General features: G+C 38.0%; 2 protein-coding genes across 10 annotated transcripts in view; both read right to left on the bottom strand.

Annotated features, from left to right (window-relative positions):
- The window catches only part of LOC104591114 (transcription factor GTE6-like), a 34,709-nt gene extending 31,072 nt beyond the window's left edge, over window positions 1-3,637 (bottom strand). The window contains exons 1-3 of one of the 6 annotated variants that reach the window (XM_088897767.1): window positions 3,202-3,637; window positions 1,578-1,733; window positions 107-316 (exon numbers count right to left, since the gene is read on the bottom strand). In XM_088897767.1, the coding sequence (XP_088753893.1) occupies window positions 107-316; window positions 1,578-1,733 (366 nt within the window). In that variant the 5' untranslated portion in view covers window positions 3,202-3,637. The other 5 variants (XM_088897769.1, XM_088897770.1, XM_088897766.1 and 2 more) reach the window with 5 other exon arrangements.
- A 9,742-nt stretch (window positions 3,638-13,379) lies between these two features.
- The window catches only part of LOC104588673 (importin subunit alpha-9), a 51,469-nt gene continuing 37,814 nt past the window's right edge, over window positions 13,380-27,034 (bottom strand). For 3 of the 4 annotated variants that reach the window (XM_088898457.1, XM_088898458.1, XM_088898459.1), the window contains 4 exons: window positions 19,181-19,262; window positions 19,031-19,089; window positions 18,607-18,912; window positions 13,940-14,378 (listed from right to left, as the gene is read on the bottom strand). In XM_088898457.1, the coding sequence (XP_088754583.1) occupies window positions 14,214-14,378; window positions 18,607-18,912; window positions 19,031-19,089; window positions 19,181-19,262 (612 nt within the window). In that variant the 3' untranslated portion in view covers window positions 13,940-14,213. Of the gene's footprint in view, window positions 14,379-18,606; window positions 18,913-19,030; window positions 19,090-19,180; window positions 19,263-27,034 lie in introns of all 4 variants that reach the window. The other variant, XR_016082627.1, reaches the window with a different exon arrangement.

Here is a 27,034-nt window from a genome sequence, read left to right as displayed (position 1 = left end):
TTCCATCTAGAAGCAATGATACATGTAAGCATTTAAAACATGACATATCACCCATGCATATAGTTAATGCTGACTATGAGAACAAATACAAGGGCCTGGTAATTGCCTGGCGCAATATAGTGGAGAGTTGCCGCATAAGCTCTTGCATTCTTTTTGCACTAGCTGCTTCCCTTTGTGTTGCATCTTGCTGCTGTTTCTTGATGTTAATGATATGTTTATCCTTGTCCTTGTCCTTCACAACTGAGCTGCCTTTGAAATTGATCCTTTTACTCGAAGTTAAGAAGAACTGTTCCACTTCATTCACTTTTTGCTCAAGCTGCAAATTAATATTAACAAAAAAATAAAATAACCGTCTGAGGGTGCCTAGGAGAAGAGAAAAGTTCAAAAGAGGGCAATGGAGGATTCCACCGAAGATCAGCTGCAATAACTAAACTATGCAATTCATACTTTGGTTGAAGCAATGAGAACAAATACTAGAAAGTCTCAAGAAATGTAAGCACATAATCCAACATTTCCAAAGCTATTTTAGAAGAAATACTTCAGGCTCACCTCAAGGAAAGGCACGGACAAAGCACCCTAAGATGCAAGAAGTGAATCCTAGTGAGGCCTAGGTCTCATATCAGTATTTTGAAAAAACAAAAAGTGATCCATTAAGACCATAAACCAGTTGTTACAGGCTTACAGCAGTTCAGATCAATCCCCGGCCTGCCTGCCATTATTTCAACTGTTAAAAAAATCAAGAGATCTTTATAAAAGGTCAGCAAATCTGAAAGAAGATAACTCTCCACTGGATTCTTTACAGTGTTATCCTCTTATGAAGCATTAACAAGAAATCAGGTTGATAATTTTCAGGTTAGCAAGGTTTTGGGTAATACAACCATCCTTGGGTGGAAGACTGGAAGCATTAGACAGCATTTTGGTCCTCGACCACTAGAAAATAGAGGATTTTGTCTGGCTAGTTTATGTGTTATGTCCAAGAGTTCTGAGGATGCATGTCTGGCAATACATCCTCCATCCCCCCACAAGATATTTACCATGTGGCCATCTCTTGATGGGGGTAGGAAAACCAAGATATATTAGAGTGTCATACTGCCACCCCATTTATAGTGTATTGGGGAGTTTGGAAAAAAGGGAATAAATGTGCATTTGAAAGAAAGTCTATGAATGAGAGATGCATGTGTGCTAATATTTGATCCTTGCTTTTGGATCAGATGCTGACTCATCCAGAATATAAGGATGTGTCAAAATCTTTGTTCGGAAATCCATTTTGTACTGTCTTGCACTAATTAATGAATCTAATAAACATGTGGGTTTTGTATAACCTCAAAAACACTTCTTTTATCTTTTAAGTTTTCTTTCAAAATTGATCATTTTTATCAAAGGAGGAGAGGGAAGGAAGATAAGAACATAAGACAGATCATAAGATGTTATACAGTCGACCCTCAGTATCATTCATAAGCACTGGGATTTTCCCCTACAGTACCTTTTTGCATCTATATTGAGAAACAGAAAAGGGAGAAAAAACAGAGGAGGGTGGGAATCATTGCCTGACTCCGAAATTGTCTATCAAAACTCACCTCAACAACCTTTGTAATCATGTTATCAATATGGTGAGTAATCCTCTCTATGTCTGCAGTATCATCTTCAGCATTGCAAGTTCCCACATTTCCAATCTCCATAAGATTACCATCAATGGGTGGTCCATCTAGAATTGGTATGTCAATAGGTTCCATCTGTTTAAAAATAAAGAATCACCAGAGTACCATTAACAAGTATTTTACTTATTTTTTCTAAATTTCCAATCAAATGCATTGATTATAATAAACACAAGATAAAATGTTACGAAAGGGAAAAAAAAGAGAAAGAGAGAATGCAAGAACAGGTAATAAGGAATCAACCAGAAGGAAGAAAACATAAGCAGTCACCCCAACCATTCCCCCATTGACAACACCCAACCACACCAACCCTGAATGCACAAAATAAAAAATGAATACAACAAAGACACACTTTGCATTTCTGCAACAGCAAAAGAAGGCACTCATTTAATAGAAATCATTAAAATCATGACTATAAGCCCTCAAGCTCCAAAGAAATAACAGAAAAAAAAAAGTGAAATGATACTTAAAAAATGTGTTTAACAGCCAGAGCATTCAAGCAAGTAATAAACAGGCTGCTAGCATAGCTGCTGCTCTGCCAACTTTGTAAATTCAAATAACAGTTTTCCATTGCCTTTCAGTATCACTATCTTCAATGCAATTTATAAACATGAGTCCCTTTTTTGTTCTCATTTGCGATAAATGTTAAAAAAACACTTTTGTTTCTGAATACCTCTCTGTAGAAATAACCTTTCAATATTACCAGGTTAGATTGAAACTGGTGAAATAATTTTGCTGGATTGATCAGGAACAACCTCCAATCTGTACCATCCAATTGCAAATTACGCACCTCCTTATCCTAACATAACCAGGTTAGGTTTTAATAGAGGCAGCCTTGGAAGCCCAGGCAATTCGGGAGTGGGAGGCGTGTTTAGAAACAATAATACGGACAGACATGAAGTGAGGGCTGCATCATTAAGTATAGAAACCTGATGATGAAAGGGGATTTACATGCTATATGGGCATAGCTCATGGCAGGTAGTGAATTAGGGAGGTAAGTAGAATGGCGGGAGAGCTGAATGTCGGGTACATACCAAGATATGTCAACAGTATGGGCTATGGCTGATGCTTTGGCAAGGCAATGGACAAATATTGTGAAATATCTCTTTTGTCGATTCAATAAAAAAAATGCCATATTCCTGGATTTTGGACAATCTCTTAACAATCTAAGAAAAGCATGATGAAGTCCTAATTTTATACAAACCAGAGCATGAAACACCTTCTGAATATCTAACTATGGGGGAAGAGAAATCGAATTCAACAGTATGATCCTATCAATACTTAACTTAGTTGTAGAAATGAAACAAGTACATCAGTAAATCCTCTAACGTGATACAATCATCGTAAAAGTAATCCAATAGCTTTGTTTATATAACTTCATCCACTTGTATAAAGTACTGGCATTAGCACAAAAATAGTCCGAAAAAACGACAATTCATCAAAACCTGAAAGACAAAAAGAGGTAGAACTCCTGTATTCCGGACCGAACAGCGGCAGCAGTAGCAGAAGGATAAATCAATAAGAATAAGGATGGAAGGAGACGTGCCTAGTATGAGCGGTCTCGTATAGGGTTACACCGTGAAGTACGAGGAGTGCTGTAAACAACCCTAATAAATGACGGTTGAAATTGATGAACTGAATGACTTTTGCGGTTGAAATCGATGAACTGAATGACTTATTCAGCGGGGGTAGCCCGCCACCCTGGTGCAGTCGGGATTCGGTTCGAAGCCACCCTAGCAATTAGCAAGCGCCGCACAAGGAGGCGCCCCACAACGTCTCACAGCACATCTCCGCCCTGGGAACATCTCTCGATAATGTATCATAAATGATGATGTCATCGTCAGGAGATGTTCCCAATACAACGGGGACGTGCCGTGGAACGTTGTGGGGCGTAGAATTTATTAGGAAGCCAGTTACTGGCTTGCCTGAACTGAATGACTACTTGTTTTTTTGGTAAAAGACTTAAACCTCTTATGAGGTTTGTGATAAATACTTGTATCTCCCCTCTAATTTTTTATAGGACTTAAACGATTCTGGATCTCCTGCCCACTTCTACCCACAATACAATACCACCCGTGAATTGGGAATATCTCCTCCTACATAATACTATGTAGAGGATGAGATATTCTCCATGTGTGGTTGCGATAAACGTGGACAGAGATCCAGATTCGACTTAAACCTCCCATCTAGAAGAATATGCCTTTATATTTGGCAGAATTCATTAAAAGACATTTTTACCCTCCATCACCCTTTAAATTTTCAAATAAAGCCACATAAACCATAAACTTAGGGAATAAATCAGACAAGATGCCTTGCAAAATTCTCCCTTGCAATCTATCTACCATTCTCCGCAAATCCTGCTTAGTTTCCAAAAGATTGTCATTTTGAATGCACCTCTCATGACAAGAAACAAACTTGTAAGTTTTAATTAATTACAAACAATACAAGAGCAGTATTGATTTTCAACTTCCTAGGTTTGAATGCCTAATCATTTATTTAATGGAGGGAACTCTCAAACCATCCCATGAAAGCCCAACAGATTTTTTTAAACCAGGGAGTAAGTAAATCCGCTACTTCTTGATAACTCATCAGTTATGAAGTGGATTGGCAATGCTTGTGGTTGTTTTATTCTGTTTCACAAAGGCATCATGACCAATCTTTCTTCCAAAACCATATTTATAGAATCTCCTGTAGTTGAAGCTAGTATAGATGTTGATGAAGGGAAATTTGGCCCGACCTCGCGATCGCCCGACACGTGGCAAAGGCTAGTGGCTCGGGGCAGTAGAGCGCCCAAAGCAATCAGAAGCAAGTCCAAGCCCACTACCAAGCCCGAACTCCAGACCGCTGTACTTAGCCCGAGCTCCCTGTTAAGAGCGAGCTCCCTGTCAAAGGTCCGAGCTCCCGAAGAACCCGAGCTCCCTACTAGGAGCCCGAGCTCCCTGTTAAGAGCGAGCTCCCTGAGTCCGAGCTCCCCAAGTCCGAGCTCCCTACTAGGAGCCCGAGCTCCCTATTAAGAGCGAGCTCCCTGAGTCCGAGCTCCCCAAGTCTGAGCTCCCTACTAGGAGCCCGAGCTCCCTGTTAAGAGCGAGCTCCCTAAAATCCGAACTCCCCAAGTCCGAGCTCCCTACTAGGAGCCCGAGCTCCCTGTTAAGGGCGAGCTCCCTAAAATCCGAGCTCCCTAAGTAAGAACCCAAGCTCCCTACTAGGAGTCCGAGCTCCCTATTAAGAGCGAGCTCCCTACTGAGAACTCGAGCTCCCTACAAGGGGCACGAACTATACTGGGCCCCGAGCCTCACAAAGCTGACCCGAGCTGGCCCATGGCAGCTCGGAACACTCCAAACCAAACTCAAGGCACCTCGCTCGCCACTCCAACACTTCACTTCCAGAGCACCAGGCCAGCCAAACGTACCTGACACCAAGGACGTCCATATCCAAGGGCGACGCACCTGACTGATTTGGGATCTGACACCTGATAGCCGCATTTCAAACGGCTTCCTGCCACCGCCACCTGCAACCGTCGTCACTTGCCACAGAGACGGCTCCGACAAAAGGAACAGTGGCGGTTCTGTCCGACCAGAGGAAATGACACCCGAACTGGCAGGAGTTCAGAAGTAATCATGCCCGACCTGACGGAGGCCTGGAAGTAAGTGCGCGAGGTGGTTATAAAAGGCTTCTACCCCCCAGGAATGAGGTATGCTAACTTTCGCGCTATCTGGTTATTCTTGCCTTTGAAGGATTCTAACTTGAGCTTCGGAGCCCTTACGCCGGGTTCTCCCCGGAGCTTCTCTTCTCCTTCCGTTTCAGGTCCCTGTTACTCGGTTCAGAGGCAAAATCATCGACAGCTAAGACCGGCCAAATTGTGCATCATCAGATGTTTTTTACTACATATCTTGACTCACGAGGAAAACAACGATTCATTAATACACTAATTTAGAACAAAACACATTGGGATTTCAGTTTTGGATAAGGACAAAATTGGATTTTTAATAAAATTTTACTTGCACATGATATCACGTGCAAGTGGATCATAACAGATTTGTTAGAGGAGGGGAGGTTTTTATCCAATGATCTCACCCAATAAGGAAGGTCTTAGTTCAATTTCAAAGCAGACGGAAGGTTTCAATGTTTGTGAGAAATGTGAGTAGAGGTTTAAGTCTTTAACCCTTTTTTTTTCACCATTGAATATTTGCATTACCAAATGTTATCCTTGAAATGTATATATACAACTATTAAAATACAATACATATATATAAAGCACATACTTATCTTAGTTTTGGTACAGATCATAAAAGTTAAATTTGATTATACAATATTAACTTAGATCTTTAACCTTTACACATATTGAATAACATGCCCTTATAACCAATGAAATGGATACTTGTGTTTAACTATAATACCAAAAACATATGATACCTAACAAATTTATAGCCAACCAAGTGAATTGGTTTTATGTTGTAAAAGGATCATATGTACATCTAACTATTATATTTTAAGAATATTTTCAAACAAGAAAATAAGTAGAGAAAACTATTGAAGCCATTAATATTTTCTACATTTTTTATATTTACATGCCTATCAAAATTATTCTTATTTATCCATTTTATTTGGGAAATTCCTGATTAGTACCCTGTACTTTATGCTTAGTGCCACTTTGGTCCCCGAACTTTCAAAATGTGACAATCCAGTACCTGCCATTAATCAACAGTTAATTTGCCATTATGTGACATTTGAAAAGGATAGAAATGCCCTTGGAGTGTCAGCTAATTTTCTTTATCAACCATCTAAACATTGACAAAAAAATTAATAGTCCCAAATCCTTGCTTATTCCATTCAAGAAAGTTGAGGTTATGTTTAAGTGGGCATTCAAGTGACCCCAACTTTCTTGAATATAAGAGGCAAGGATTTGGGACTATTAATTTTTTTTGTCAGTGTTCGGATAGTTGATAAAGAAAATTAGATGACACTCGAAGGGCATTTGTGTCTTTTAAAGTTTAAGGACCAAATTGACATTAGACCTAGAGTACAGGGTACTAATCGGGAAATTTCCCCTTTTATTTTTGTTTACTACGATGAATATATGATATTAGAGATGTGTCCAAATGTCTTCTACATTTTTTTTTTAATTTTTGTATACTTTTGTGTGCTTTCATCTTTTTTTATTTTCATTATTATTTAATTATGGCACCAAGGATTTACATATATTTGACCTGAAAGGTTTAATTGTCAATTCACTGCCAAATAGGAAAACAACTCCATTTCTTGGTTAGTTTTAAATTTGTATTTTATTTTTATTGTTAATAGAAACAATTATTATTTGTCACACTTTTTTTTGAGTATGATTAATTAATATAAGATTCAAAGACAAATGGAAGTTAATACCTTATACATAAGACTTAACGAGAGGGAACTATATGAAAATAAAGGGAAAATTCCACTTTAGTACCCTGAACTTTGGGGGTAGTGTCAAGTTAGCACCCAAACTTTCAAACGTGTCACCGTAGTACCTAAACTTTCAAGATTTGTCAAATTGGTCATTGTCGTTAACTGACCATCACTTATCTGTTGAAAATGTCAAAACTACTCTTCAATAGAAGAAACTATTAATTATCTTCTACTTTGAGACTAAAGCGGTTATCTTCAAAGAAAAATAGAGAAAAAACATGAAATATGATAGAGAGGAACAATAACTAAAAGCAAATAAATAACTAGAAAAGAATGTGCTTCAGATCTAAAGGTAGAAGGCAATGACTTCATTAGTCCAAAATCTCAAACACCTCAATGTGCTCAATCTCAAGGTAGAAGACAATGAACAATGTCTTATTTTAAAGGGTAGTTTTGACATTTTCAATAGATAACTAACGATTGGTTAACGGTAGGGACCAACTTGACACTTTTTGAAAGTTTAGGTACTATAGTGACACATTTGAAAATTCGGGTACTAACTTGACACTGCCCCCAAAGTTTAGGTACTAAAGTGGAGTTTTCCTAAGAATAAATGTAGTAGTTTAAATTACAATTTGTGTCCTTATAGGTAGAGAGAGACCAAATTAAAAAATAAGGCATTCTAGTCAAGAATAGGATTGAATGAATGTTAACGTGAGTTAATACCTTAAATATAAGACTTACAATGAAAGGGATTTGAATGAGGATAAATTTAAAAATTGGGAATCAAACAAAAATTCTAAACTCTGTTCACATTTTTAATAGTAGTATAGATTTGCGCTCTACATATTTATATCTATTATTTTTCCTAACCGAATGTTTGAGTTAAGAGGGCTCACCTATCTTCCCTTGTATGCTCATTTGTGCTGTGCTTTTAATATTTAATAAAATATGCAATTATTGATAAAACAATCTAATTAATAAAATTTATCCATAACAAAAAAATACCTTTAAATAAGATTTAATGAGAAAGAATATATAAACGGAGACCAGGCTTGGGCTACAACCCTATGGCTCCACCCATGATTACCCCTACCCAATATATTTATAAAAAATGGTAATCAATCCACCCGGACCGAGACTTGTTTAGGCTGCGTTTGGATGCAGTGTAAAAACCGGTTCGATGTATTTTTACATTCCGGTACAATTTTGTGACCGTTTGGATGAAATGTAAAAATACATCGAAAATCGGTGTAAATGTGATTTTTTATTTTTTTTATTCGATTATCGTTGTATTTTATACATCAAAATTTTCGATGTAAAACTCGTAAGTACGGTGTAAAACTCCATCGGAGTTTTTTTACGCAGCGAACGACTCTTCGTCTACTCTGATCCTCTCATTCTCATCGCGCGTCGTACACTTCCGATAATCTTTCGTTTGCACCCTCATTGTCGTTGAGATTCTGTTGGTCACCCCTCCCTCTCACTCTCTCTTCTTTTCTCACCGTCTGCTCTCTTTTTCTCATAGATCGAAGTTGCAGATCTGGACGGCTGCTCGTTTCAGATTTGGAGACAACCCAAAACAGATCGAAGTTGCAAGCGCTTAAGGCCAAGGGGGCACAGCAAAAGGCAACTCAGGCAGATGAAGAGGTTGGACGGCTACTCGAGGTGAGAGAATGGGAAGGTGCGGGTAGGAAGGCCGATTCACAGGCCTAATTCTATACTTGATTAAAATAAAAGTTTTCTATCTAAGAAGTGAGCACAGGAAAGAAAGGACCGGAAATGGGTTGTCTCAGATGGATTTCGAGGCAGGTTTCCCATTTGGGTATGTTTTTAGTTTTGTTTTTGTTTTTAGATATTCATTTTTTGTGTTAGTTCATGGTGGTTAATACTGAGGGATCGAGTTCTCTGTCTGTTTTCTACCTTGCCAATTCTTGTATTTCAGTAGAGAAAGAATCTCGAAGCTCTTCTGTTCTCTTTCTTCTTCTTCTTCTTTTTTTTTAAATTTGTTAAGCACATGTAGGAACTCGTTCTTCTCCACTTGGAGAAGATTTAAATGCTTATTTATTAATATGTGTTTCCCCTTATTTAAATTGAATTAGCTTACTACCCTGTAAAATGTGTTTTTTTTTTCATATTCCATAGATATATGAGATAATGCGCTGTATGTGGTTATTGTTTTTGAATGTGAAGTATGGTTTGACCATATAAATGATTTAAAGGTTTCCTTTGATGGAAAATAAATGGTGAAAGTTTGAGATGTGGAAAGTGAGTTTCAAAAGGGTACTACATTAATGGACAACGCTCTCAGAAAGACAAAGTAGTACAAAACTAACTGGTTAATATGATGGAAATATAGGATTCTCCACTACACTAGGCATAACATCAGCTTTGGCATTACTCGGATTATCTCTATTTAACCTTGGTGGTACAACTTCATTAAGTTGCTTAATTCCTGGACACCTATCATCAAGTACATTGTGCTATTTGATGCTTTATCATCTTTTTTCCTCCATGAAAATGATAGATGTTATAACATCATTTCTTCATTGATCCATAATCAGTTTGCAAATTGTAGCCAAGCAAGGTCAATAAGGGTTTGATATCCTGAGGTTTACACAAAGAGAATAAAGAGATAAGCCCAATTTTTACCCAAGGATGTGTAAGTTGCATTAGGTTCTGTTTTCTTCTTAACATCTTTGATTGCTCAGTACGATAGTATTTTGTTGCTATGGATCAAATAGTGTGTATTTTTGTGTGTGTGTGTGTGGTGGTGGGGGTACATAGCAAGTTTGATGCATATACAAAATCATGTGTACCTTTTCTGATTACTTTAATCCAATAAAAGCCCATTTTTGAGTTTTCTATTTGTAACTAGTTAATACTTTAATCCAATAAAAGAAACATAGCAGGTGTTCATATGCCAGGAATTTTGAAAAATTATAATCCCCTGTTTTGGAAATTGGCTTTTATGCTGCTTCTATGCTTTCTACATACATTCCAGTGAAGAATAAGGCCTCAAAATAATCACATTCAAAAACTTGACCCAAGCACCCATTTTCGCTAGAGATGTCAATTAAGTTGGGTCTGCCTGATAGAACCCCTATTGATTATATTAGTTCTGGTTCTGAGTTTTGTGTCCTAATTATAATTGAGTCAGGACTGGTTTTTGCTGTTCTGATCTGATTATATAATTAATGATATATAAGGATCTCATGTTTTGTTTCTTTCTTGTAATTTTTGTTATATTTTATATCTAAAACGGTAAATTTAATAGACAGTATATATATTCTTTTTGTTTAAAACATTTGTTTATCAACATATAAACAACTTTCTGTTTAATATCGTTTTTCTTACAGTTATATTATAAAAAATGAAGTCCCAAGTTGTTATATAATAAGTAATTATAGTTGTCAAGTACAATTATTAATTATCCCAATTAATAATTTGTTCAGTCCTAGGTCTTTTTGATAGAACTGATCAATAATCAGTTCAAGACCAGTCCAACCTCTCTTGAACCAAACCCAACCCATTTAGGAACTACTTTTCACCCACTTTACCAAGTGTCACAAACAATCAATTGTTGTTTGACACCTTGTCTTTGAACCTATGCAGACATAAATTTTAGTGAATATTTCTGTGAAAATTAAGTGAATTTTATGTGGAATTTCAGTGTATTTTTGTGGAACTTTAGTACATTTTTCTGTAGAATTTCAGTGATGTGAATTTTTATGTGGAATTTCAGTGGATTTTTGTGGAACTTTAGTTCATTTTTCTGTAGAATTTCAGTGAATATTTATGTGAAAATTCAGTGAATATTTCTATGAAATTTCAGTGAATTTTTGATGAATTTTAGTTCATTTTTCTGTTGAATTTCAGTGAAGTGGTGACGGTGGTAGTATTCCTAAGGTTCAAAGTATTGACATGTATCAACCCGTATCGGCTGATATGTATCATGTCGGTGGCTTCCTGATACTCCCCTACAGGGGTTGTATCGGGTCAGCCACTGGTTCAAAGGGTAGTTGGGCCTTAAACCAGCCCCTTTGAACCAATTTTGAAAAAAAATGAAACATAAAAAAAGCACTAACACTGGCGTACCGGCCCGTGTTGATATTTAGAACCTTGAGTATTCCTAGGTTCTGATGCAGTCAGCCAAATGGGTCTAAGAGAATTCAGGGTAGGCCTTGTTGAAGTGAGAGAAAGAATCTGAGAAGGAAGGGAGAGACTCTGATGACGGTGACAAAGTTGTATTTAGAACCTTGAGTGTTCCTAGGCTCTGATGCGGTCAGCCAGATGGGTCTAGGAGAAATCAGGGTAGGCCTTGTTGAAGTGAGAGAAAGAATCTGAGAAGGAAGGGAGAGACTCATGATTGGTCAATTGGGTGTTGAGGAAAAGAGAGGAAGTGGTGACGGTGGCAAAGTTGTACCGGGAAGCGGCTAAGGTGTTGGAGGGCTTAGAATTGGCCTTAGGGGTGACGGTGGTAGTATTCTGTGAAATTCAGATCTAGGGACTGGGCAGCAACCTCGGAGGCAGGTTTGTGAGACATCTCTAAAATGCACAATCCACAATCAAACTGTAAAGGTCCAGAAATGTTATAGGCATATGCTAAATGTGATGGATTCTTTTCAATGTATCTCCAACCCTATTAAGTGCCCGTTTGGGATGGCTATTTGCCTTTGGCTTTGCAAGGTGGACCGGGAACCTACATGGAAAGGATAGAAGCTATATTTGGTTAAAAAATCTGGAAAACCAGAATCCACATTAATTTAGTTAATAAATTGACTTTTCAATGAAGCTAATTTCAATTCAATCAAAGCTGAAGCCCGTTTGTGAGGGCTTTCACATAATGGCTTCTGGCTTTGCAAGATGGCTCCAACTGAAAAGCCACATTATACTTTAATTAAGCTAATAAATCACTTTCCTAGTGATTCAGTAGCTTTTCAACATGGCTCACTCAATGCAGCTCAACCAAAGTTGAAACCCTCCTAACTTCCAGTCACTGGAAAGAGCTGACTGGAAAGATTCTCCCTTTCATTCTCCACTGATGTTCAGAGTTTATTGCATTCTCGCCACTATTTTCTGATTCCATCATTTGGTCTTTTTGGATTCCCATGACAAGCACAGAAGATGTTTCCAATGCACAGGAGATATGGGCTATAGGGCACTTGGGGGGAATGCTCAAGTGGGGAGTCCCATATTGTCTCTCTTTCAATAATTATTTGGGTAAATTACATACCCTATATTTGGGGGCAAGGTTCAAAGTATCAGCACGTATCGGCTAATACGTATCGTTCCAGCACCCCACTGATATGCCCCTATAGTGGGTATATCGGTGGTCTGACCGGTTCAGGGTGTGGCGAAGACCTAAACCAGCTCCCCTGAACCAATTGGCGAAAAAAAATAAAAAAGAACCACCAAAAAGAGTATCGATTCGCCCAATACACCCATACCGGCGTATCAGGCGTATCAATATTTTGAACCTTACTTAGGGGTAGTGACAGATAGGTACACTGAACTTTCAATTGCAACACTTGAGTACCCTAAACTTTCAAAAATAGACACTTAGGTCCATCAGTTAGTATTCTGTTAATTAAACATTGCATAATGCCAAAAATATCCTTCTCATGTATTTCTAAGATCATTCTCAGGTAACTGAATGTCTCCTCATGATAACGTTCTCACATGGACAGATTAACATTATGCAATGTTTAACTGACAGAATACGGAGGAACCCAACTGTTTATTTTTGAGAGTTCAAGTAGTCAAGTGTTGCAAGTAAAAATTCAGGGTACCTATCTATCATTATTCCCAAAGTATAGGGTACTTATCTGTAACGTAACCTAAATATTTGGCCGTTGCCATTTGTCTGATGACTTTGACGACCAATATTTCATTAATGCATTGTTGCTGAAGAAGCTTCTCTTTGAAACTCATAGGCATGACTCTTCTATTCTTCTGTTTCTGGTTCATGTCAGATCCAAATGTTCAGAGGTGAATCCTTTGTAGAACTCGTTGCTTCCCTTCCACGCCAAATCCAGTATAAAGAAATTGCATAATACACGAGAGATACTTGTCAAAGACAGCTCGCCTGGTGTTTTGCCCTTTTTTTCACATGAATCACAAATCCTGGGGCCGGGTGGAATAGGGATTTGCCCTCAGACCGCACCTCACACCAACCTCAGAGCCCTATCTCACCGTGTATCGGAAACATCTATTGTAAATGACAGTACAAACAAAGTACGTGAGATGTTCTCAATGTGCGGATATGAGGCATGGTGAGGTTGGTGTGAGGAGAAGATCTGAACTCAGTCGGGTGGGCCCGTTAGCACCATTCCAATAGCATACTCACATAAATGGGAACAATTTGATTATGTGAAAATTCTTGCTCTTACAACTGCTCGGTTGCCCTCTTGGTGAGGTGGAGACATCTCCAACACCTCATTCCGGGGGGGGGGGGAAGTTGTGAATGTGGAGATTGCAAAAAAGAAGCATCTAAGGTTTTTTCTACGCAGGAGAGATGATGCCGGTGTTCTACGTCCATTCATCACTTCACCAGAACAGAATCCATCAGGCCGTTTAGGCTGGCCCCTGACATCTTCCTCCATCCTCCCGAGGACTGAGAGAACCAGACGTGCTGTTGATCTATCAGAAGACTCGAGGAACATTGCAAACAAAGTTAAAAGCAGTGCTTGATTCCTCTGTTCCTTCTTTCTTGAGTTATAAAATGCCTCTACTTTGGTAGGCAAGCAAGGATCGGATCCACAAGCTCAAGGTGGTCAGTTTCCAATCTGCTGTTAACACCAATTTATCTTCCACGGGCCAAACTAATTCAGGGGGGAAAAAACTTGACTGGTTTTGGGAGCTTTCTGCGCATTCAGAGTGGCGGACATGCACGCTTGTAAAATCTATAGCATAAATAACATTAAGTGTCTGTGAATGCATATGCAACTCTAATGACTTGTAGGGAAAGAAAACACAACTATGGAATTCGGATACATTAAATTCTAGTGAAATATCACCGTACTCATAAATGAACAAAATCATACAATAGGCTAAACACAAGTTGGACCTAATTTGCAGGGGAGGATCTTAAATACATACATGTATTGAAGCTGAGAGCCTAGAAAGACGGTCAACTGAAGAGCCATGGATCAGGTGTCCTGAAGAATCCAGTTTTCAATCATCAAGGCCATAGTTCTCCCCAAAGTACCGATCGACTAATCCATTTGCCATGTTTCTCAGGTCTTCGTTTTCGTGAAACTGAAATCTTTCCATGGCATCAATTCCGTCTTCCCTCTCAACAAGCTTTGGCCCCTCACCATTGGGCATTCCCCTCATGACCTGTTATCAAATGAGTTTCACACAAGTCCAATTAAATTAAGAATTAAGATATTTAAAATGACTATCATAAATCTTCAATCTTCTACCTATGTTAAACCAAAGATGCTAGTGCCACAATATGTTCCAATAGCCCATAAAGTTATAAATCTGTTATTGCTTTCTGTAATGTTTTATATGCACTTTGCTTTTAACTGAATCCATTAAAAACAAGGAGCATAACATTGAAGTTCAACAAGGAGCATTACAAGCGCCCATTGTATTTGGTTTTTGGTTTAGAACATTCAATTTATTCATTTCTATATAGGGAGAATATTTTAGAATAAATAGATTTTGTTCTGTCACAAATTCAGAAGAATCAAGGGCAGTTTTGTCATTTCATGATTTAAACCAACAGTTTTAAGATGTTTTTAATGGTAAGGGGCATGGAAGAAGTCAAATTGTATAACCAGGGACATCAATGCAAAATTAGAAAATACAGGGGGAAACCAGTTTTATCAATGTGGTGAATTGATGACTAGTCATTTAGGTACCTCTAGTCAATGCACTGACTACATGACAAAAAAATTAAGAAATGTTCTAAATTTAACTATTTAAGATATTGATGCAATCTCATAAACGAATTAATATAAACTACAATTATGCAAGAAAAGGATGCTTTGAACATTTAATTTGGTCTTGTTTTTCAAACAAAGAAAAAGTCTTAAAAGAAAGAGAGCAACTTAGATTATTTCATGTGCCCTTTGTTTGTGGCAACCCCAGACTAACACACCACTCATTGGAAGAAAGCTTTAAAGAAACTCCTCCACTGCCTTTATTTTATCCCTTTTTCTATATTGTATGCCATCATCTAAAGCAGCAGCATGAATACAACAAAATGTAGACATTTTCAATATTATTTCAAATAATTAGAGGTACAAGCAAATAGATAAGGCTTTAAAATGATTGTGGTTGACTAGGTTGATCAGTCTAATTGACTAGTTGACTTAATTAATGCATATTCGTCTTAGGCAGCTCTATCATTGAGTATCAACTGACTAGTTAGTGATGCAATTGGTGTTGGCCCTCAATTGATTAGTTGGCCAACTAGTCAACCGTCAACGCTTTGATAACACTGGAAACATACAAAATCACCAATACATGGGGGGACAGATCTAAAGGCCCAAAGTTCTATAAAAAATATGCAGTATGGTAAAGAGATCTAAAAATTGAAGATGAATTCATGATGTTTTCTCTTATAAGTATGGAATGAAAATTCTGCTAGGCAAATGCATGTATACTCTATTAACCGTACGCATATGTATATCATTATTTGCAATTGAATGAAGTATTTAAAATAAAACACCATATTTTTTAAAATTTATATTATTCACAAACTGTACATTTTCTATGAATAGCATTTGTTTTTTTTTTCATATTTTTGAGAAGTTATACCTTTCACAAGAGTTTTGCCCAATGATACAGAACTGTGTATGATACACACCAAGATCATGGAAGATAAAGCATCCACATAATAAAATTAGAGTTGGGAAATGACAAGAACTGAACTTTTAGCAACACTACAAGGCTTGAGATTAGGCAGGCTATTAAACTACAACAACTTGAAAGTAGAAGGGGACTCAAAGGTGATAGTGGCATGACTAGATCAAAATTATTAATAGCAATGGCAATACTGACACAGAATGAGGAAGATTAGAGGTTTGCTAAGTGAAGGGGACATCACTTTTTCTTGGGTTCAAATATCAGCAAACAGATTGGATGATTCACTTGCCAAGCAAGGGATGAATAGGGAATGGCAATTTTGAGGTAATTTGAATGTAGAAGGTATGTAAATACCAAGGCTGGGGTTAGGGGAAAGAACCAGCCCAAAACTTGTGAGATGCTTGCCATTTTGTAAATGTTTTTTCTTTTCTTTATTCTTATCTAATAAAGTTTTGATAGTTACCAATCAAAAAGACCCAAAAAAAGAGTTGAGAATTGAGAAACATGCAACACTAACAGAACAAAAGCAGAGAAGCATCTAAAGCCTTCTAGCAAAGGTTTAGTACTTTGTCTATTTTACATATTGTCCAAAAATACCAGATAAGAATTGCATTAGCTTACTAACTAAAAATCTTCAAGGGAAGAACTTGACTATGATACATACAGTAGAGGATACAAAATATGAGCATAGGTCCTAAACTATAATAGAATTACAGAACAGGATTAATTTGATTGATTGCCAACAATTAAAAGATAAGCTTCTGATGGTGATGGTAATAATAAGATGATGGCAAGTCATACATAATGACTGCGATCGTGGACACACTGGTGATTCATAGAGGTAAAGAAACAATAATCAGTAATACCACAACCTTAAAAGAAGGAAAAGCCACTTCCTTGGAGAAAACATGCTTTCATGCAGGTGCAAAATCTGGAAATGTTTTTGATGTGCCTAGTTATGGGTGGTCATTGACTATTTGATTAAGCTGGAGTTTAGGACCCTTGCTGGCCAATCAACCATGTGTTTTATAGTTTTAGTATTTCTATTGATATTAAAGAAGAAAAAATTATTAAAAGAATTACAGTAGATGGTGAGGAAGTTTCACCAACAAAACAGAAATGAAAGACAAAAAAACATGAAACTTGACTAGACCAGCAAGAGATTAACTTTTGGATAATACAAAATCCAGACAACCAAAGATGTGAACAAAGAGATTTTAGAGAAATTTACAGACACAGGATGCACCAAGAACCCCTCACCAGAATATAACAACACTTTAATTTTGACACAAAGAGATTCAGTATTTTGGCCCCCAAAGAGTGCTTTTATTTGTGGATGTACTGCTACATATTTAGGGGCCATTACTTAGTGCAATGGTAAAGTAAAAAGCCTGGGCTGAGAGTGGTCCTTTTACTGTTACATACTTCATATGATGTGCTTTATTGCATATTTTGATATCTTTATTAGCATAGTTGTGACTGCATCTTTGCATTTTAAGGAAGAACTTAAGACAAGGAGTTTGATATGGTATTTGATATCTAGAACATGAAAAGAATATAATCTAAATCAGATCAAGCCAAAATCAAGGTCCAAATTCAAATGAGATAAACAGCATCAGACCTGGATTTGGACCCTAACCAAATGTCTGAAACTCATAAGGTGCATAAATATGCAATCCATTTACATATTTCTATTATGTATTGGAATCTGAAGGAAAATGCATATATGGTAAACTCCATCTTGGTCCTAAACTCCTAATTGTGATCTGATCTATTGTTGTATTTGAAACAGATTCATTTTATAAATGGATCCTCTGTAATGAACCAAGCCCACTAAATATAAGTATTAACGGGGATCTTGGATCTGATTGGCTCATATCATACCCTAACAATGCCAATCGTGTATTTTTCTATACTATTTTTTTTTTGTGATCATTAGTTATTGTCATTTCAGTAAGAATCCTTTTGTCCATAGAATGCATTTGAATTAGGGTGGATTTGGATTTGACAGCAGATTAGAATCTTCAAATCCTGGCATTTGGTTCCACTTTCTGACTCAGAGAATTTGACAGGACCAGGATTTTTAGCCTTTGAATTATGTGCTTTAGTGAATTCAAAATGACACCAGAGGATATCTCCTTCATTTCCATAGAATTGAGGTGCAAATAGATTTCCAATCCATTTCTGCTTCTACAGTCAAATGCACCCTAGTGTCTAATTTGAGTTGGTTTAGGAAATAGAAAAAAAGAATAGTCTTTTATCACAATTCATACATAAAATTGGAAGTTGACAGTTATTCCCCACATATGAAGTGCAAACCTAGTGGAAGGTACATTGTACTTGGCTAAATTGGGTTGTAGGATATACTCATAATTGGAAGGATCAACATATAGGTATTATCGGGAGACCGGATCTGCTCCTCACAGAGAGTGCCTCACATGCACATCCTACCATGCATTGGGAACATCTCCCGTACTTTTAAGTTATTATTCACAGGAGATGTTTCCAATGCACGGTGGATGTGCATGTGAGGCGCCCAAGTGTGAGGAGCAGATCCCGTCTCTATTATCGGATGCTATTTCCCCTTAGGACTATGTACTGACACTAATAAGCATTTAACATTGAGGAAATTAATAGAGAAGCCAATGAAATAACTGATCAACCACTATAGTGAGACCAAATACCAGTGAAGAAATCTTAAGGTAAAACATCACATAGTAACCATTAGATGAAAAATTGGATTGTTTACCAGCTCCAAGAATTGAAGTCCAAGTCTAGCAGCATCTATGTCAGCAGATCTAACCAAGTTTATGAACCCAGGAAGGCATCCCCTACCAACAAGGGAGACCAAGTGCTCCAAAATCACATTTGGTTGTCCAGCACCTTCCATCGGAGCAACACAGAGGTTGCCCAATGCATATGCTGCTTCCTTTCGTATGTCAAATGGTGCAGTTAAAAGAAGACGCAATAGTAAAGGAACTGCTTCACTGGAATGTATCAACTGCTTGTGTGCGAGGGAACCAGCTGCAATATTAGATAAAACCCAAGCTGCCTCCTACATCAAATGAAAAAGTCACAATGTTTTAACAAATAATCATGATTTTCACATATTTATCAAAAAACATGATTTTGGATTCATTATATAAGAATTAATAAATAATGATTAAGCTTACCTTTTTCAAGACCCGGTGTTCACTTTTCAAACATTTTATTAATGCCGAGATGGCATTATCTGCACATTCCATAATCTGTCAGTTTGAATAAAATATGTGAAAGAAATAATGCTTTCAAATTCTTGAAAGTGAAAGAAATGGTTTACAAACCTGTGATATCTTGTCCAGCAATAAGAACAACATGAGTAGTCTGACTATCTCCAGCTACAAGATTACCTAAACTTCGCAGCACCTCCATGAACAGAAAATTGTTTGTCAAAGTGAGAACACGAAATGCTCTGCTCCCCCAATATTTCATACCAAACATCAAAAGTCAATTGAGTTGCATACCTATATGAATGGAAATCCAGAAACAATAGACATTTTAAAGCAAACACCTTTACAATACTTTACCTTCTACAATTGCAATGCAATAGTTTACTTTCTTCAGAAAAGAAAAAACAAATACCTTTACAACTAATAATAACAACATGCTATGTACTTTATTTTGTAAACAGTCTCACTAGTCACTAATGTGACTTACAGTAGGATGCGTTTTGTAGGACTCTTGTATCTTATTTTCCATTTACTATATAATTCATAGGTCCTTATCATGAGATGCAGCCAGAATTATTTGTATTACTCTTCTACTTCAAAGGTGTGCCACCGCTTACAATAAATTCTGTTGACAAGTTACATTTTCTGAATTTATAGGAGTCAAAGTAATGTCTAGAACTGACTTTGATAGGAAACAGGGCAAGGTTAAGACATTAAGAATACAAATTCAACTCAACAGTCTTTTCTCTAACTCTCTAGGGATATATCAATGGTTAAATTGTGAATTCTCAAATTGATTTGCACAACTTCAAGCCATGGACTTTTTTTTAACAACAATTTTCAAATTTATAAATTAAAATAGAACAGAGAGGAGTTCATATATACAATCAGATTCTGAGATAAAATGCCTTATCTCTGCCATCTCTCTTCCTCTCTTCTTTTACAGTCGTGCCCAAAACATTTCATTTCTCCCCACCCATTGCTTTGCTAAAGAATCAGCCATGCTATTGGCTTCCCTGTGCACCCAGAGAAAACTTACTTCCATGTCTCTAGTAAACCACTAAAACTTTTGTATTTCATTCCTGCAAGTCCATATGGCATTCTCCCTCTTTTGCAGCCACTCTATTACTAACTATGAATCACCTTCAATTATCATTTTGTTTACTTTCATGTCTCTTGCTGTTTGCACACTCCTCCTTCAGAACCATTATCTTGGCCCTTAGTGAATCCCCACCAATTGTACCCGAAAATAATGCAGTAATATGGCCTGCTTCATTTCTGAAGATGTCCCCCACTCCTGAAGCCATGGTCCTTTTGCCTTATCCCTAATTCTTTTGGAGCCTTCAATTTGAAGCCAATTGTTTCCTCTATGCACATTGCAAAACCACTGTAATCTACTTTCCCTCATTTTTATCACCCAATCAGTGCTACTCTTAAATTCCCACCAACACACTCACTTCTCATTGTCGTGAGGTGCATTTTATGTGTATTATAAGGTTTAAAGTATCAATACACTCCGACAGTAGCAGAGGGGGCCATGGCCTCCCTATGCCTTGACAATTCCCACAATACCCATTTCAACCTCACTTATATTTTGATCCCCTTATATTTTTTTATACGGTGATTCATCAATACAATACATATGGGCGATACATGATGAAATTTTAAACTTTGGGTGCAAGGGCATTTTTGTCACTTCACTTTATTTTTTTTTTAAGTTCTTAACATAATAGGGTAGTGTGGGTGCTGCCACATACCCAAGACAGATTTCTTTCAGTTCTCTGGCATTCTTTGCTTCTCTTTTCTTCTCCTAGATCTTCTTTGATGGGTTACACTTATCCTATACTTCCTATTTTTCCCATTCGATCATCTTAACATCCACATCTCTGCTACAACTATTTTTTGGATATGCTGCTTCTTGACTACCCAATGTTCTGCTCCATAAAATATTGCTGTTTTTTAATAAATTTTCCCTTTAACCAGATTGGTATTCTCCATCACATGATAAAATGCACTTCTTGATTTCATCCACACCACTCTAATTCTATGAGCTACATCCTCTTCAACCTCTCTTTGTTATGGACAAACTATAGTTGCATTTTTTAAATGAGGCCTAAATAGGACAATCTCTCTCTCTCTCTCTCTTTCCATATCCAGATCACTCTCATTTCTCTAGCTAGCTGTTTATCTTGGTATGTTGACGCTGCCATGTGCACTGAATATCCTTTTTAATCCACCTTACTACAATTTTGGAATCTCCTTCAACCACTATCTATACCAGGTTTAACCTCTTACAAATCTTTAGACCTTGTAGTACAGCTTGCAACTCTTCTCTAGTGGAGTCTCCTACATTGGACCTGAAAATAAAGGATCTGAGTTGTCTATAACACCACCACCAATACATAGGATCCCAGATTGCCAATGTTACAGCCATCAAATTTGATTTTGACAAGGTTCAAAGGTGGTGGGCACCATTACCTTAATAGGCTTAGCCTCAAAGCTGAGGATCCTGTCATGTATTCCCATCCCCTCAAAATGTCATCCTTAGAGAAAGGCTCAAAGATCCTTAATGTCTTCAGCCAACTTACCACCCTCAAAAGGATAGATTTAATGACAGCTTCCTTGGTTCTTTGCTTGTTGCTGTCCACTCAAAAAGATAATAAAAAGAGGATTGAAGGGGCAACATCTTTCAAACTAATGTAATATACAATGGCTGAATTTGTTTCTGGTTATTAAATGTGAGAGCTACACAAGATGATATCAAGAAGCTAGCAGTTAGACCCAATGACATCCTAATATCTACAAAATGGCAAGGATGACTAATATCAAGAATCTGAATGTTCAAGGAACTTGCTTGCTTACCTACTCTATTGGAAATTTCATTGACACGATATAATGTTAATACCTTGCCACTTTGTTTCTTACTCCTCCAGGAGACAAGGTTACCTCCTACAAAGGCACAATATCCAGAGGAAGACCTTTTGTCATCAGCACTCTCAGCCCAATCAGCATCTGTATAGACCTCTATCTTCATGTGATAATTATTCTTGAATAATATACCTCTACCTGGACATCTCTTCAAGTATGCTAATATTCTCTCAACTGCAAGGAGGTGAGTAGTTCTAGGAGAGTGCATATATTGACTGCCAACGCTGACTGCACAACTGATGTCCGGTCGCGTGAGACAAAGATAGAGGAGTTTTCCAACCAACCGTTGGAAGATAGCTTTGTCTTCAAGAGGCTCTCCACCCTCTGCACTGATCTTGTGATTCTGTTCAATAGGTGTATCTGCAGTCTTAACACCCAACTTTCCAGTTTCTGCTAATAGATCTAGAACATACTTCCTTTGAGAAATAAAGATCTCGTGTTTAGATCTAGCAACCTCAATACCCAAGAAGTATCGTAGCTCTCCCAGATCTTTCACCTCAAACTCTTGATGAAGGAGTTGTTTAAGAGACTCAATCTCACTGTTATCATTCCCTGTCACCACAATATCATCCACATATACAACAAGCAAGGTCAAGGAAGAGTCCACTCTTTTAATGAACAATGTATGGTCTGACTGGGCCTATACATAACCGAATTTTTCAAGGGCTTGTTTGAATCTATCAAACCAAGCTCTGGGGGACTGCTTTAGTCCATACAAGGCTTTATTCAGCCGACAAACTTTCTTACCTGTCTCTGCATCATAAAATCCAGGAGGTAACTGCATGTAGATTTCTTCCTGTAAGTCTCCATTGAGGAAGGCATTTTTAACATCCATTTAGAACAAGGGACAAGAATAACTGGCTGCAAGGGATAGCAGAATTTGAATAGTGGTCATCTTTGCCACTGGAGCAAAAGTCTCCAAGTAATCTATACCATAAGTTTGAGTAAATCCTTTTGCAAATAACCGGGCCTTATACCTTTCAATGGAACCATCATCATTATGTTTCACAGTAAATACCCATCTACATCCAACCGGTTTCTTTACTTGAGGCTGGTCAACTAGCTCCCAAGTATTATTCCTCAGAAGGGCATCCATTTCAACCTTCATTGCATCTTTCCACTCAGGAACTGACAAGGCTTCCTGCACTGTTATGGGAATAGGAATATCAGAAATGGATGTGAGAAAGGACCTGTAAGAGGGAGACAGGCGATCATAGGACAAAAACTAGGAAATGCAGTGAGCTGTGGATGTGGTGCAATGCCGTTTGCCTTTACGGACTGCAATAGGGAGGTCAAGGTCATCCAAAGAAGGTAAAGTAGCAACAGTGGAAGGTATCTCAGGGGAACCTGGATTTGATAAAGGGACTGTGGTACCTGGATCTGGATCCGCAGAAGGAACTAGGGCTGGCCTGAGTCTATTACCTAACAATGTTCAGTGTTACCTGGAGCTGAAGCATGGTAAGGTGAGGCCCGAGTACCTGAATGAGCAAAGGCTGATGTGGAAGGAGCTGATGATGACTGAGATGATTGAGCTGAATTCCCAACTGTGTTAGGGCAGCCCGAACAACAGTTAAGGTGTCTAGAGGCGTGCCTTTTGTGCCCGATGAGGATGCAGAATCGGTATTAACAGCCATATGGGCATTACCCCTTTTGTTCCTCAGTTTTGCTGGGACTAGATGAGGATGTAGCTTCCAACATGTGTCTTTAGTATGCTTAGGTTTCTTGCAATGTTCACACACTAGATCCCGCTTATCTTCCTTCTTTATATCCCTTTCTGTATCACCCCCAGACTTAGGTTTAACTGCTGCCAAGGCTGGTGGGAAGGGCTAATGCTGCATCATAACCTTTCTCCTAGTCTCTTCACTATGCACCAATGAGTAGGCTTGAGATAAGGTCACACTGTCCCTTGTTAGTAGTTGTTGTCTCACACTATCATAGTCAGGATTCAGACCAGCTAGGAATTCAAAAACCCTATTAGTTTCAACTTGCTTTCTATGAGTCTGCGCATCCTTCTGACTTTCCCACTCAAGTGTTTCTAGGTGGTCAATTTCATGCCACAGATTTCAAAGTAGAGAAGTAAACGAAGACTGGTTTCTCTCCTTGCTTAAGGTTATTAACCTCACACTTCAATTCATAGGCCCTAGCAACATTAAGGGGTTGGGAGTAGGTCTCTGTCATGTACTCCCATCCCACTTATGCTAAGTGGATTCAGGAGAATTATTTGGGATGTTGTGAAAGAAACCTGCTCTCAACCCCTTAATGTTGCTAGGGCTTATGAGCTTAAGTGTGAGGTTAAAAATCTCAAGCAAGGTGAGAAGCAAGTTTCTGTTTATTTTTCAATCTTGAAATCCCTGTGGCATGAAATTGACCACCTTGAATCAATTGAATGGGAAAGTCAGAAGGATGCACAAACTTACAGAAAGCAGATTGAAAATAATAGTGTTTGAATTCCTAGATGGTCTAAATTCTGAATATGATATTGTGAGACAACAATTGTTGACAAGAGACTATGTAACTCTATCCCAGGCCTATTCCTTAGTGCACAGCAAAAAGACTAGGAGAAAAGTTATGCTACAACAACAACTTTTTGAATCAGCTCTGGCAGCAGTTAAGCCCAAATCTGGGGGTGATAAGGAAAGAGACATGAAGAAGGAAGCTAAGAAGGACCTAGTATGTGAGCATTGCAAGAAACCTAAACATACTAAAGATACCTGTTGGAAGTTGCATCCACATCTAGTTCCAACAAAACTCAGAAACAAAAAGGGGAATGCAAATATGGCTGTTAACACTGATAGTACAATCTCATATAGCACAAGAGGCACTCCTCTAGACGCCCTAGCTGCTGTAACTCAGCTAGAAAATGAAGTTGGTAATTAAGCTCCACCTCCTCAGACACCATTAGCACCCCCTACCTCAGCTTTTGCTCATTCAGGCAATCGGGCCTCAGCTCACCATGCCTCAGCTACAGGTAATACAAAACATTCATGGATAATATATTCAGGAGAATCTGACCATATGACTGGCTTGCCATCACTGTTTACTACCTATCACTTATCTTCCGTCAGAGACAAAGTGTCCATTGTTGATGGCTCCCTCATTCCTATTTCTGGCAAGGGAGACATCAAGTTGTCTAATGCCATTTCCTTATCTTCGGTTTTGCATGTACCTAAGCTTAGTACTAACTTGCTTTCAGTTAGTAGCATTACAAAAAACTAGAATTGTTCAGTAACCTTTTTCCCAGATCGATGTGTTTTTCAGGATCTGGAGACAAGGAAGGTGATTGGGACTCGCCGTGAGGCAAATAGAGTCTATCTGCTTGGAGGGAGTTCTCATTGGGAAGATAGTGAGACTAAGAAGTCTTGTGTTTCTCAATCTGTTAATCAGGCTATGCTTTGGCATAATAGGATGGGCCATTTATCTTTTCGGGCTTTGAAGAGTTTGTTTCCCAATTTATTTGAATCATCTAGATGTCTAGTTTGAAATGTGAGAGTTTGGGGACCTTACCATACCACTACCAGGGGGTGTACATATATTTCCTATTGTTTGTTGATGATTATACTCGTTTTTCATGAATTTATCTCATGCGTTCTCAAGATGAGGTTCCGGCATTAACCCAGATCTTTCATCAGATGATTTTAACCCAATTTGGGGTCAAAATCAAAATTTTTAGATCTGATAACGCAAAAGAATATTTTGCAAACCCATTAGCCTCCTATCTGCTTGAACATGGGATTATCCATCAGAGTACTTGTCCTCATACATCACAGGGGTTGCTGAAAGAAAGAATAGACACATATTGGAGGTGGCCAGAAGCATTATGTTTACCGCCAATGTGCCTATACGTTTTTGGGGGATGCTATTCTTACAACAGTATATCTCATCAATAGGATTCCTTCACGGGTTCTTGACATGAAACCTCCATTTAGCCTCTTATATCCTAATAAAGAGTTATTTACCGTTCCCCTTAAAACCTTTGGTTGTGTAGTCGTTCAAGATTGAACAAACACTTAAAAGAGAAGAAGAAAAAGAATAAGAAAAGAAGAGGGAGAAGAGAGAGAGAGAGAGATTTTGAGAAAAGAGAGAGTTGGTTGTTTTGAAACAGCCGCCCCACTCTTAAATTTATATGCATAGTATCATACTTATAAAAGGACTGAATTTCTTACATGGCAAGATAAGATAAAGCTGAAATCATAAAAGACTAATCCTAATCATAACTTATTGCTGACATACGAACAGAGGGGATCACCTTAGTGGGGTCCACATTAGTGTTCTCTACACTCCCCCTCAACTCTAGAATAGATGCTTGTCATTTCCAACTTGCATAGATTTGCCTCTAACTTCTTCCTTGAAACCGCCTTGGTGAGAAGGTTTGCCAACTGCATGTCGGAGGTGATGTAGGCATACTTCTTGAGATGTAACCCTCTCTCTAATAAAATGTCGATCCACTTCAATATGCTTAGTTCTGTTGTGTTGTACCGGATTATGGGCTATATTGATGGTAGCCTGATTATCACAGTACAACATCAAGGGTTTCTCATAAACAATACCTAATTCCTCAAATAATGATCTCAACCATAGAATCTCAGCTACACCATTTGCCATGGACCTATATTCAGCTTCAACACTGGAACGAGAAACAACATTTTGTTTCTTACTCCTCCAAGAGACAAGATTACCTCTTGCAAAAGCACAATATCCAAAGGTAGATCTTCGATCATCAACACACAACCCAATCAGCATCTGTGTAAACTTCTATCTTCATGTGATCATTATTCTTGAATAAAATGCCTCTGCCTGGGCACCTCTTCAAATATGCTAGTATCCTCTCAATTGCAAGGAGGTGAGTAGTCCTAGGAGAGTGCATATACTGACTAACCACACTGACTGCATAACTGATGTCGAGTCGAGTGAAACAAAGATAGAGAAGTTTTCCAACTAACCGTTGGAACATAGCTTTATCTTCAAGGGGCTCTCCACCCTCTGCACTGATCTTGTGATTTTGTTTAATAGGTGTGTCAGTAGGCTTAACACCCAACTTTC

This window comes from Nelumbo nucifera, chromosome 2 (assembly GCF_055504915.1).
Source record: "Nelumbo nucifera cultivar China Antique chromosome 2, China Antique-T2T, whole genome shotgun sequence".
Lineage (NCBI taxonomy): Eukaryota > Viridiplantae > Streptophyta > Magnoliopsida > Proteales > Nelumbonaceae > Nelumbo > Nelumbo nucifera.
The sequence above is the reverse complement of the archived record's forward strand: the minus strand, read 5'-3'. Positions and strand labels throughout refer to the sequence as shown.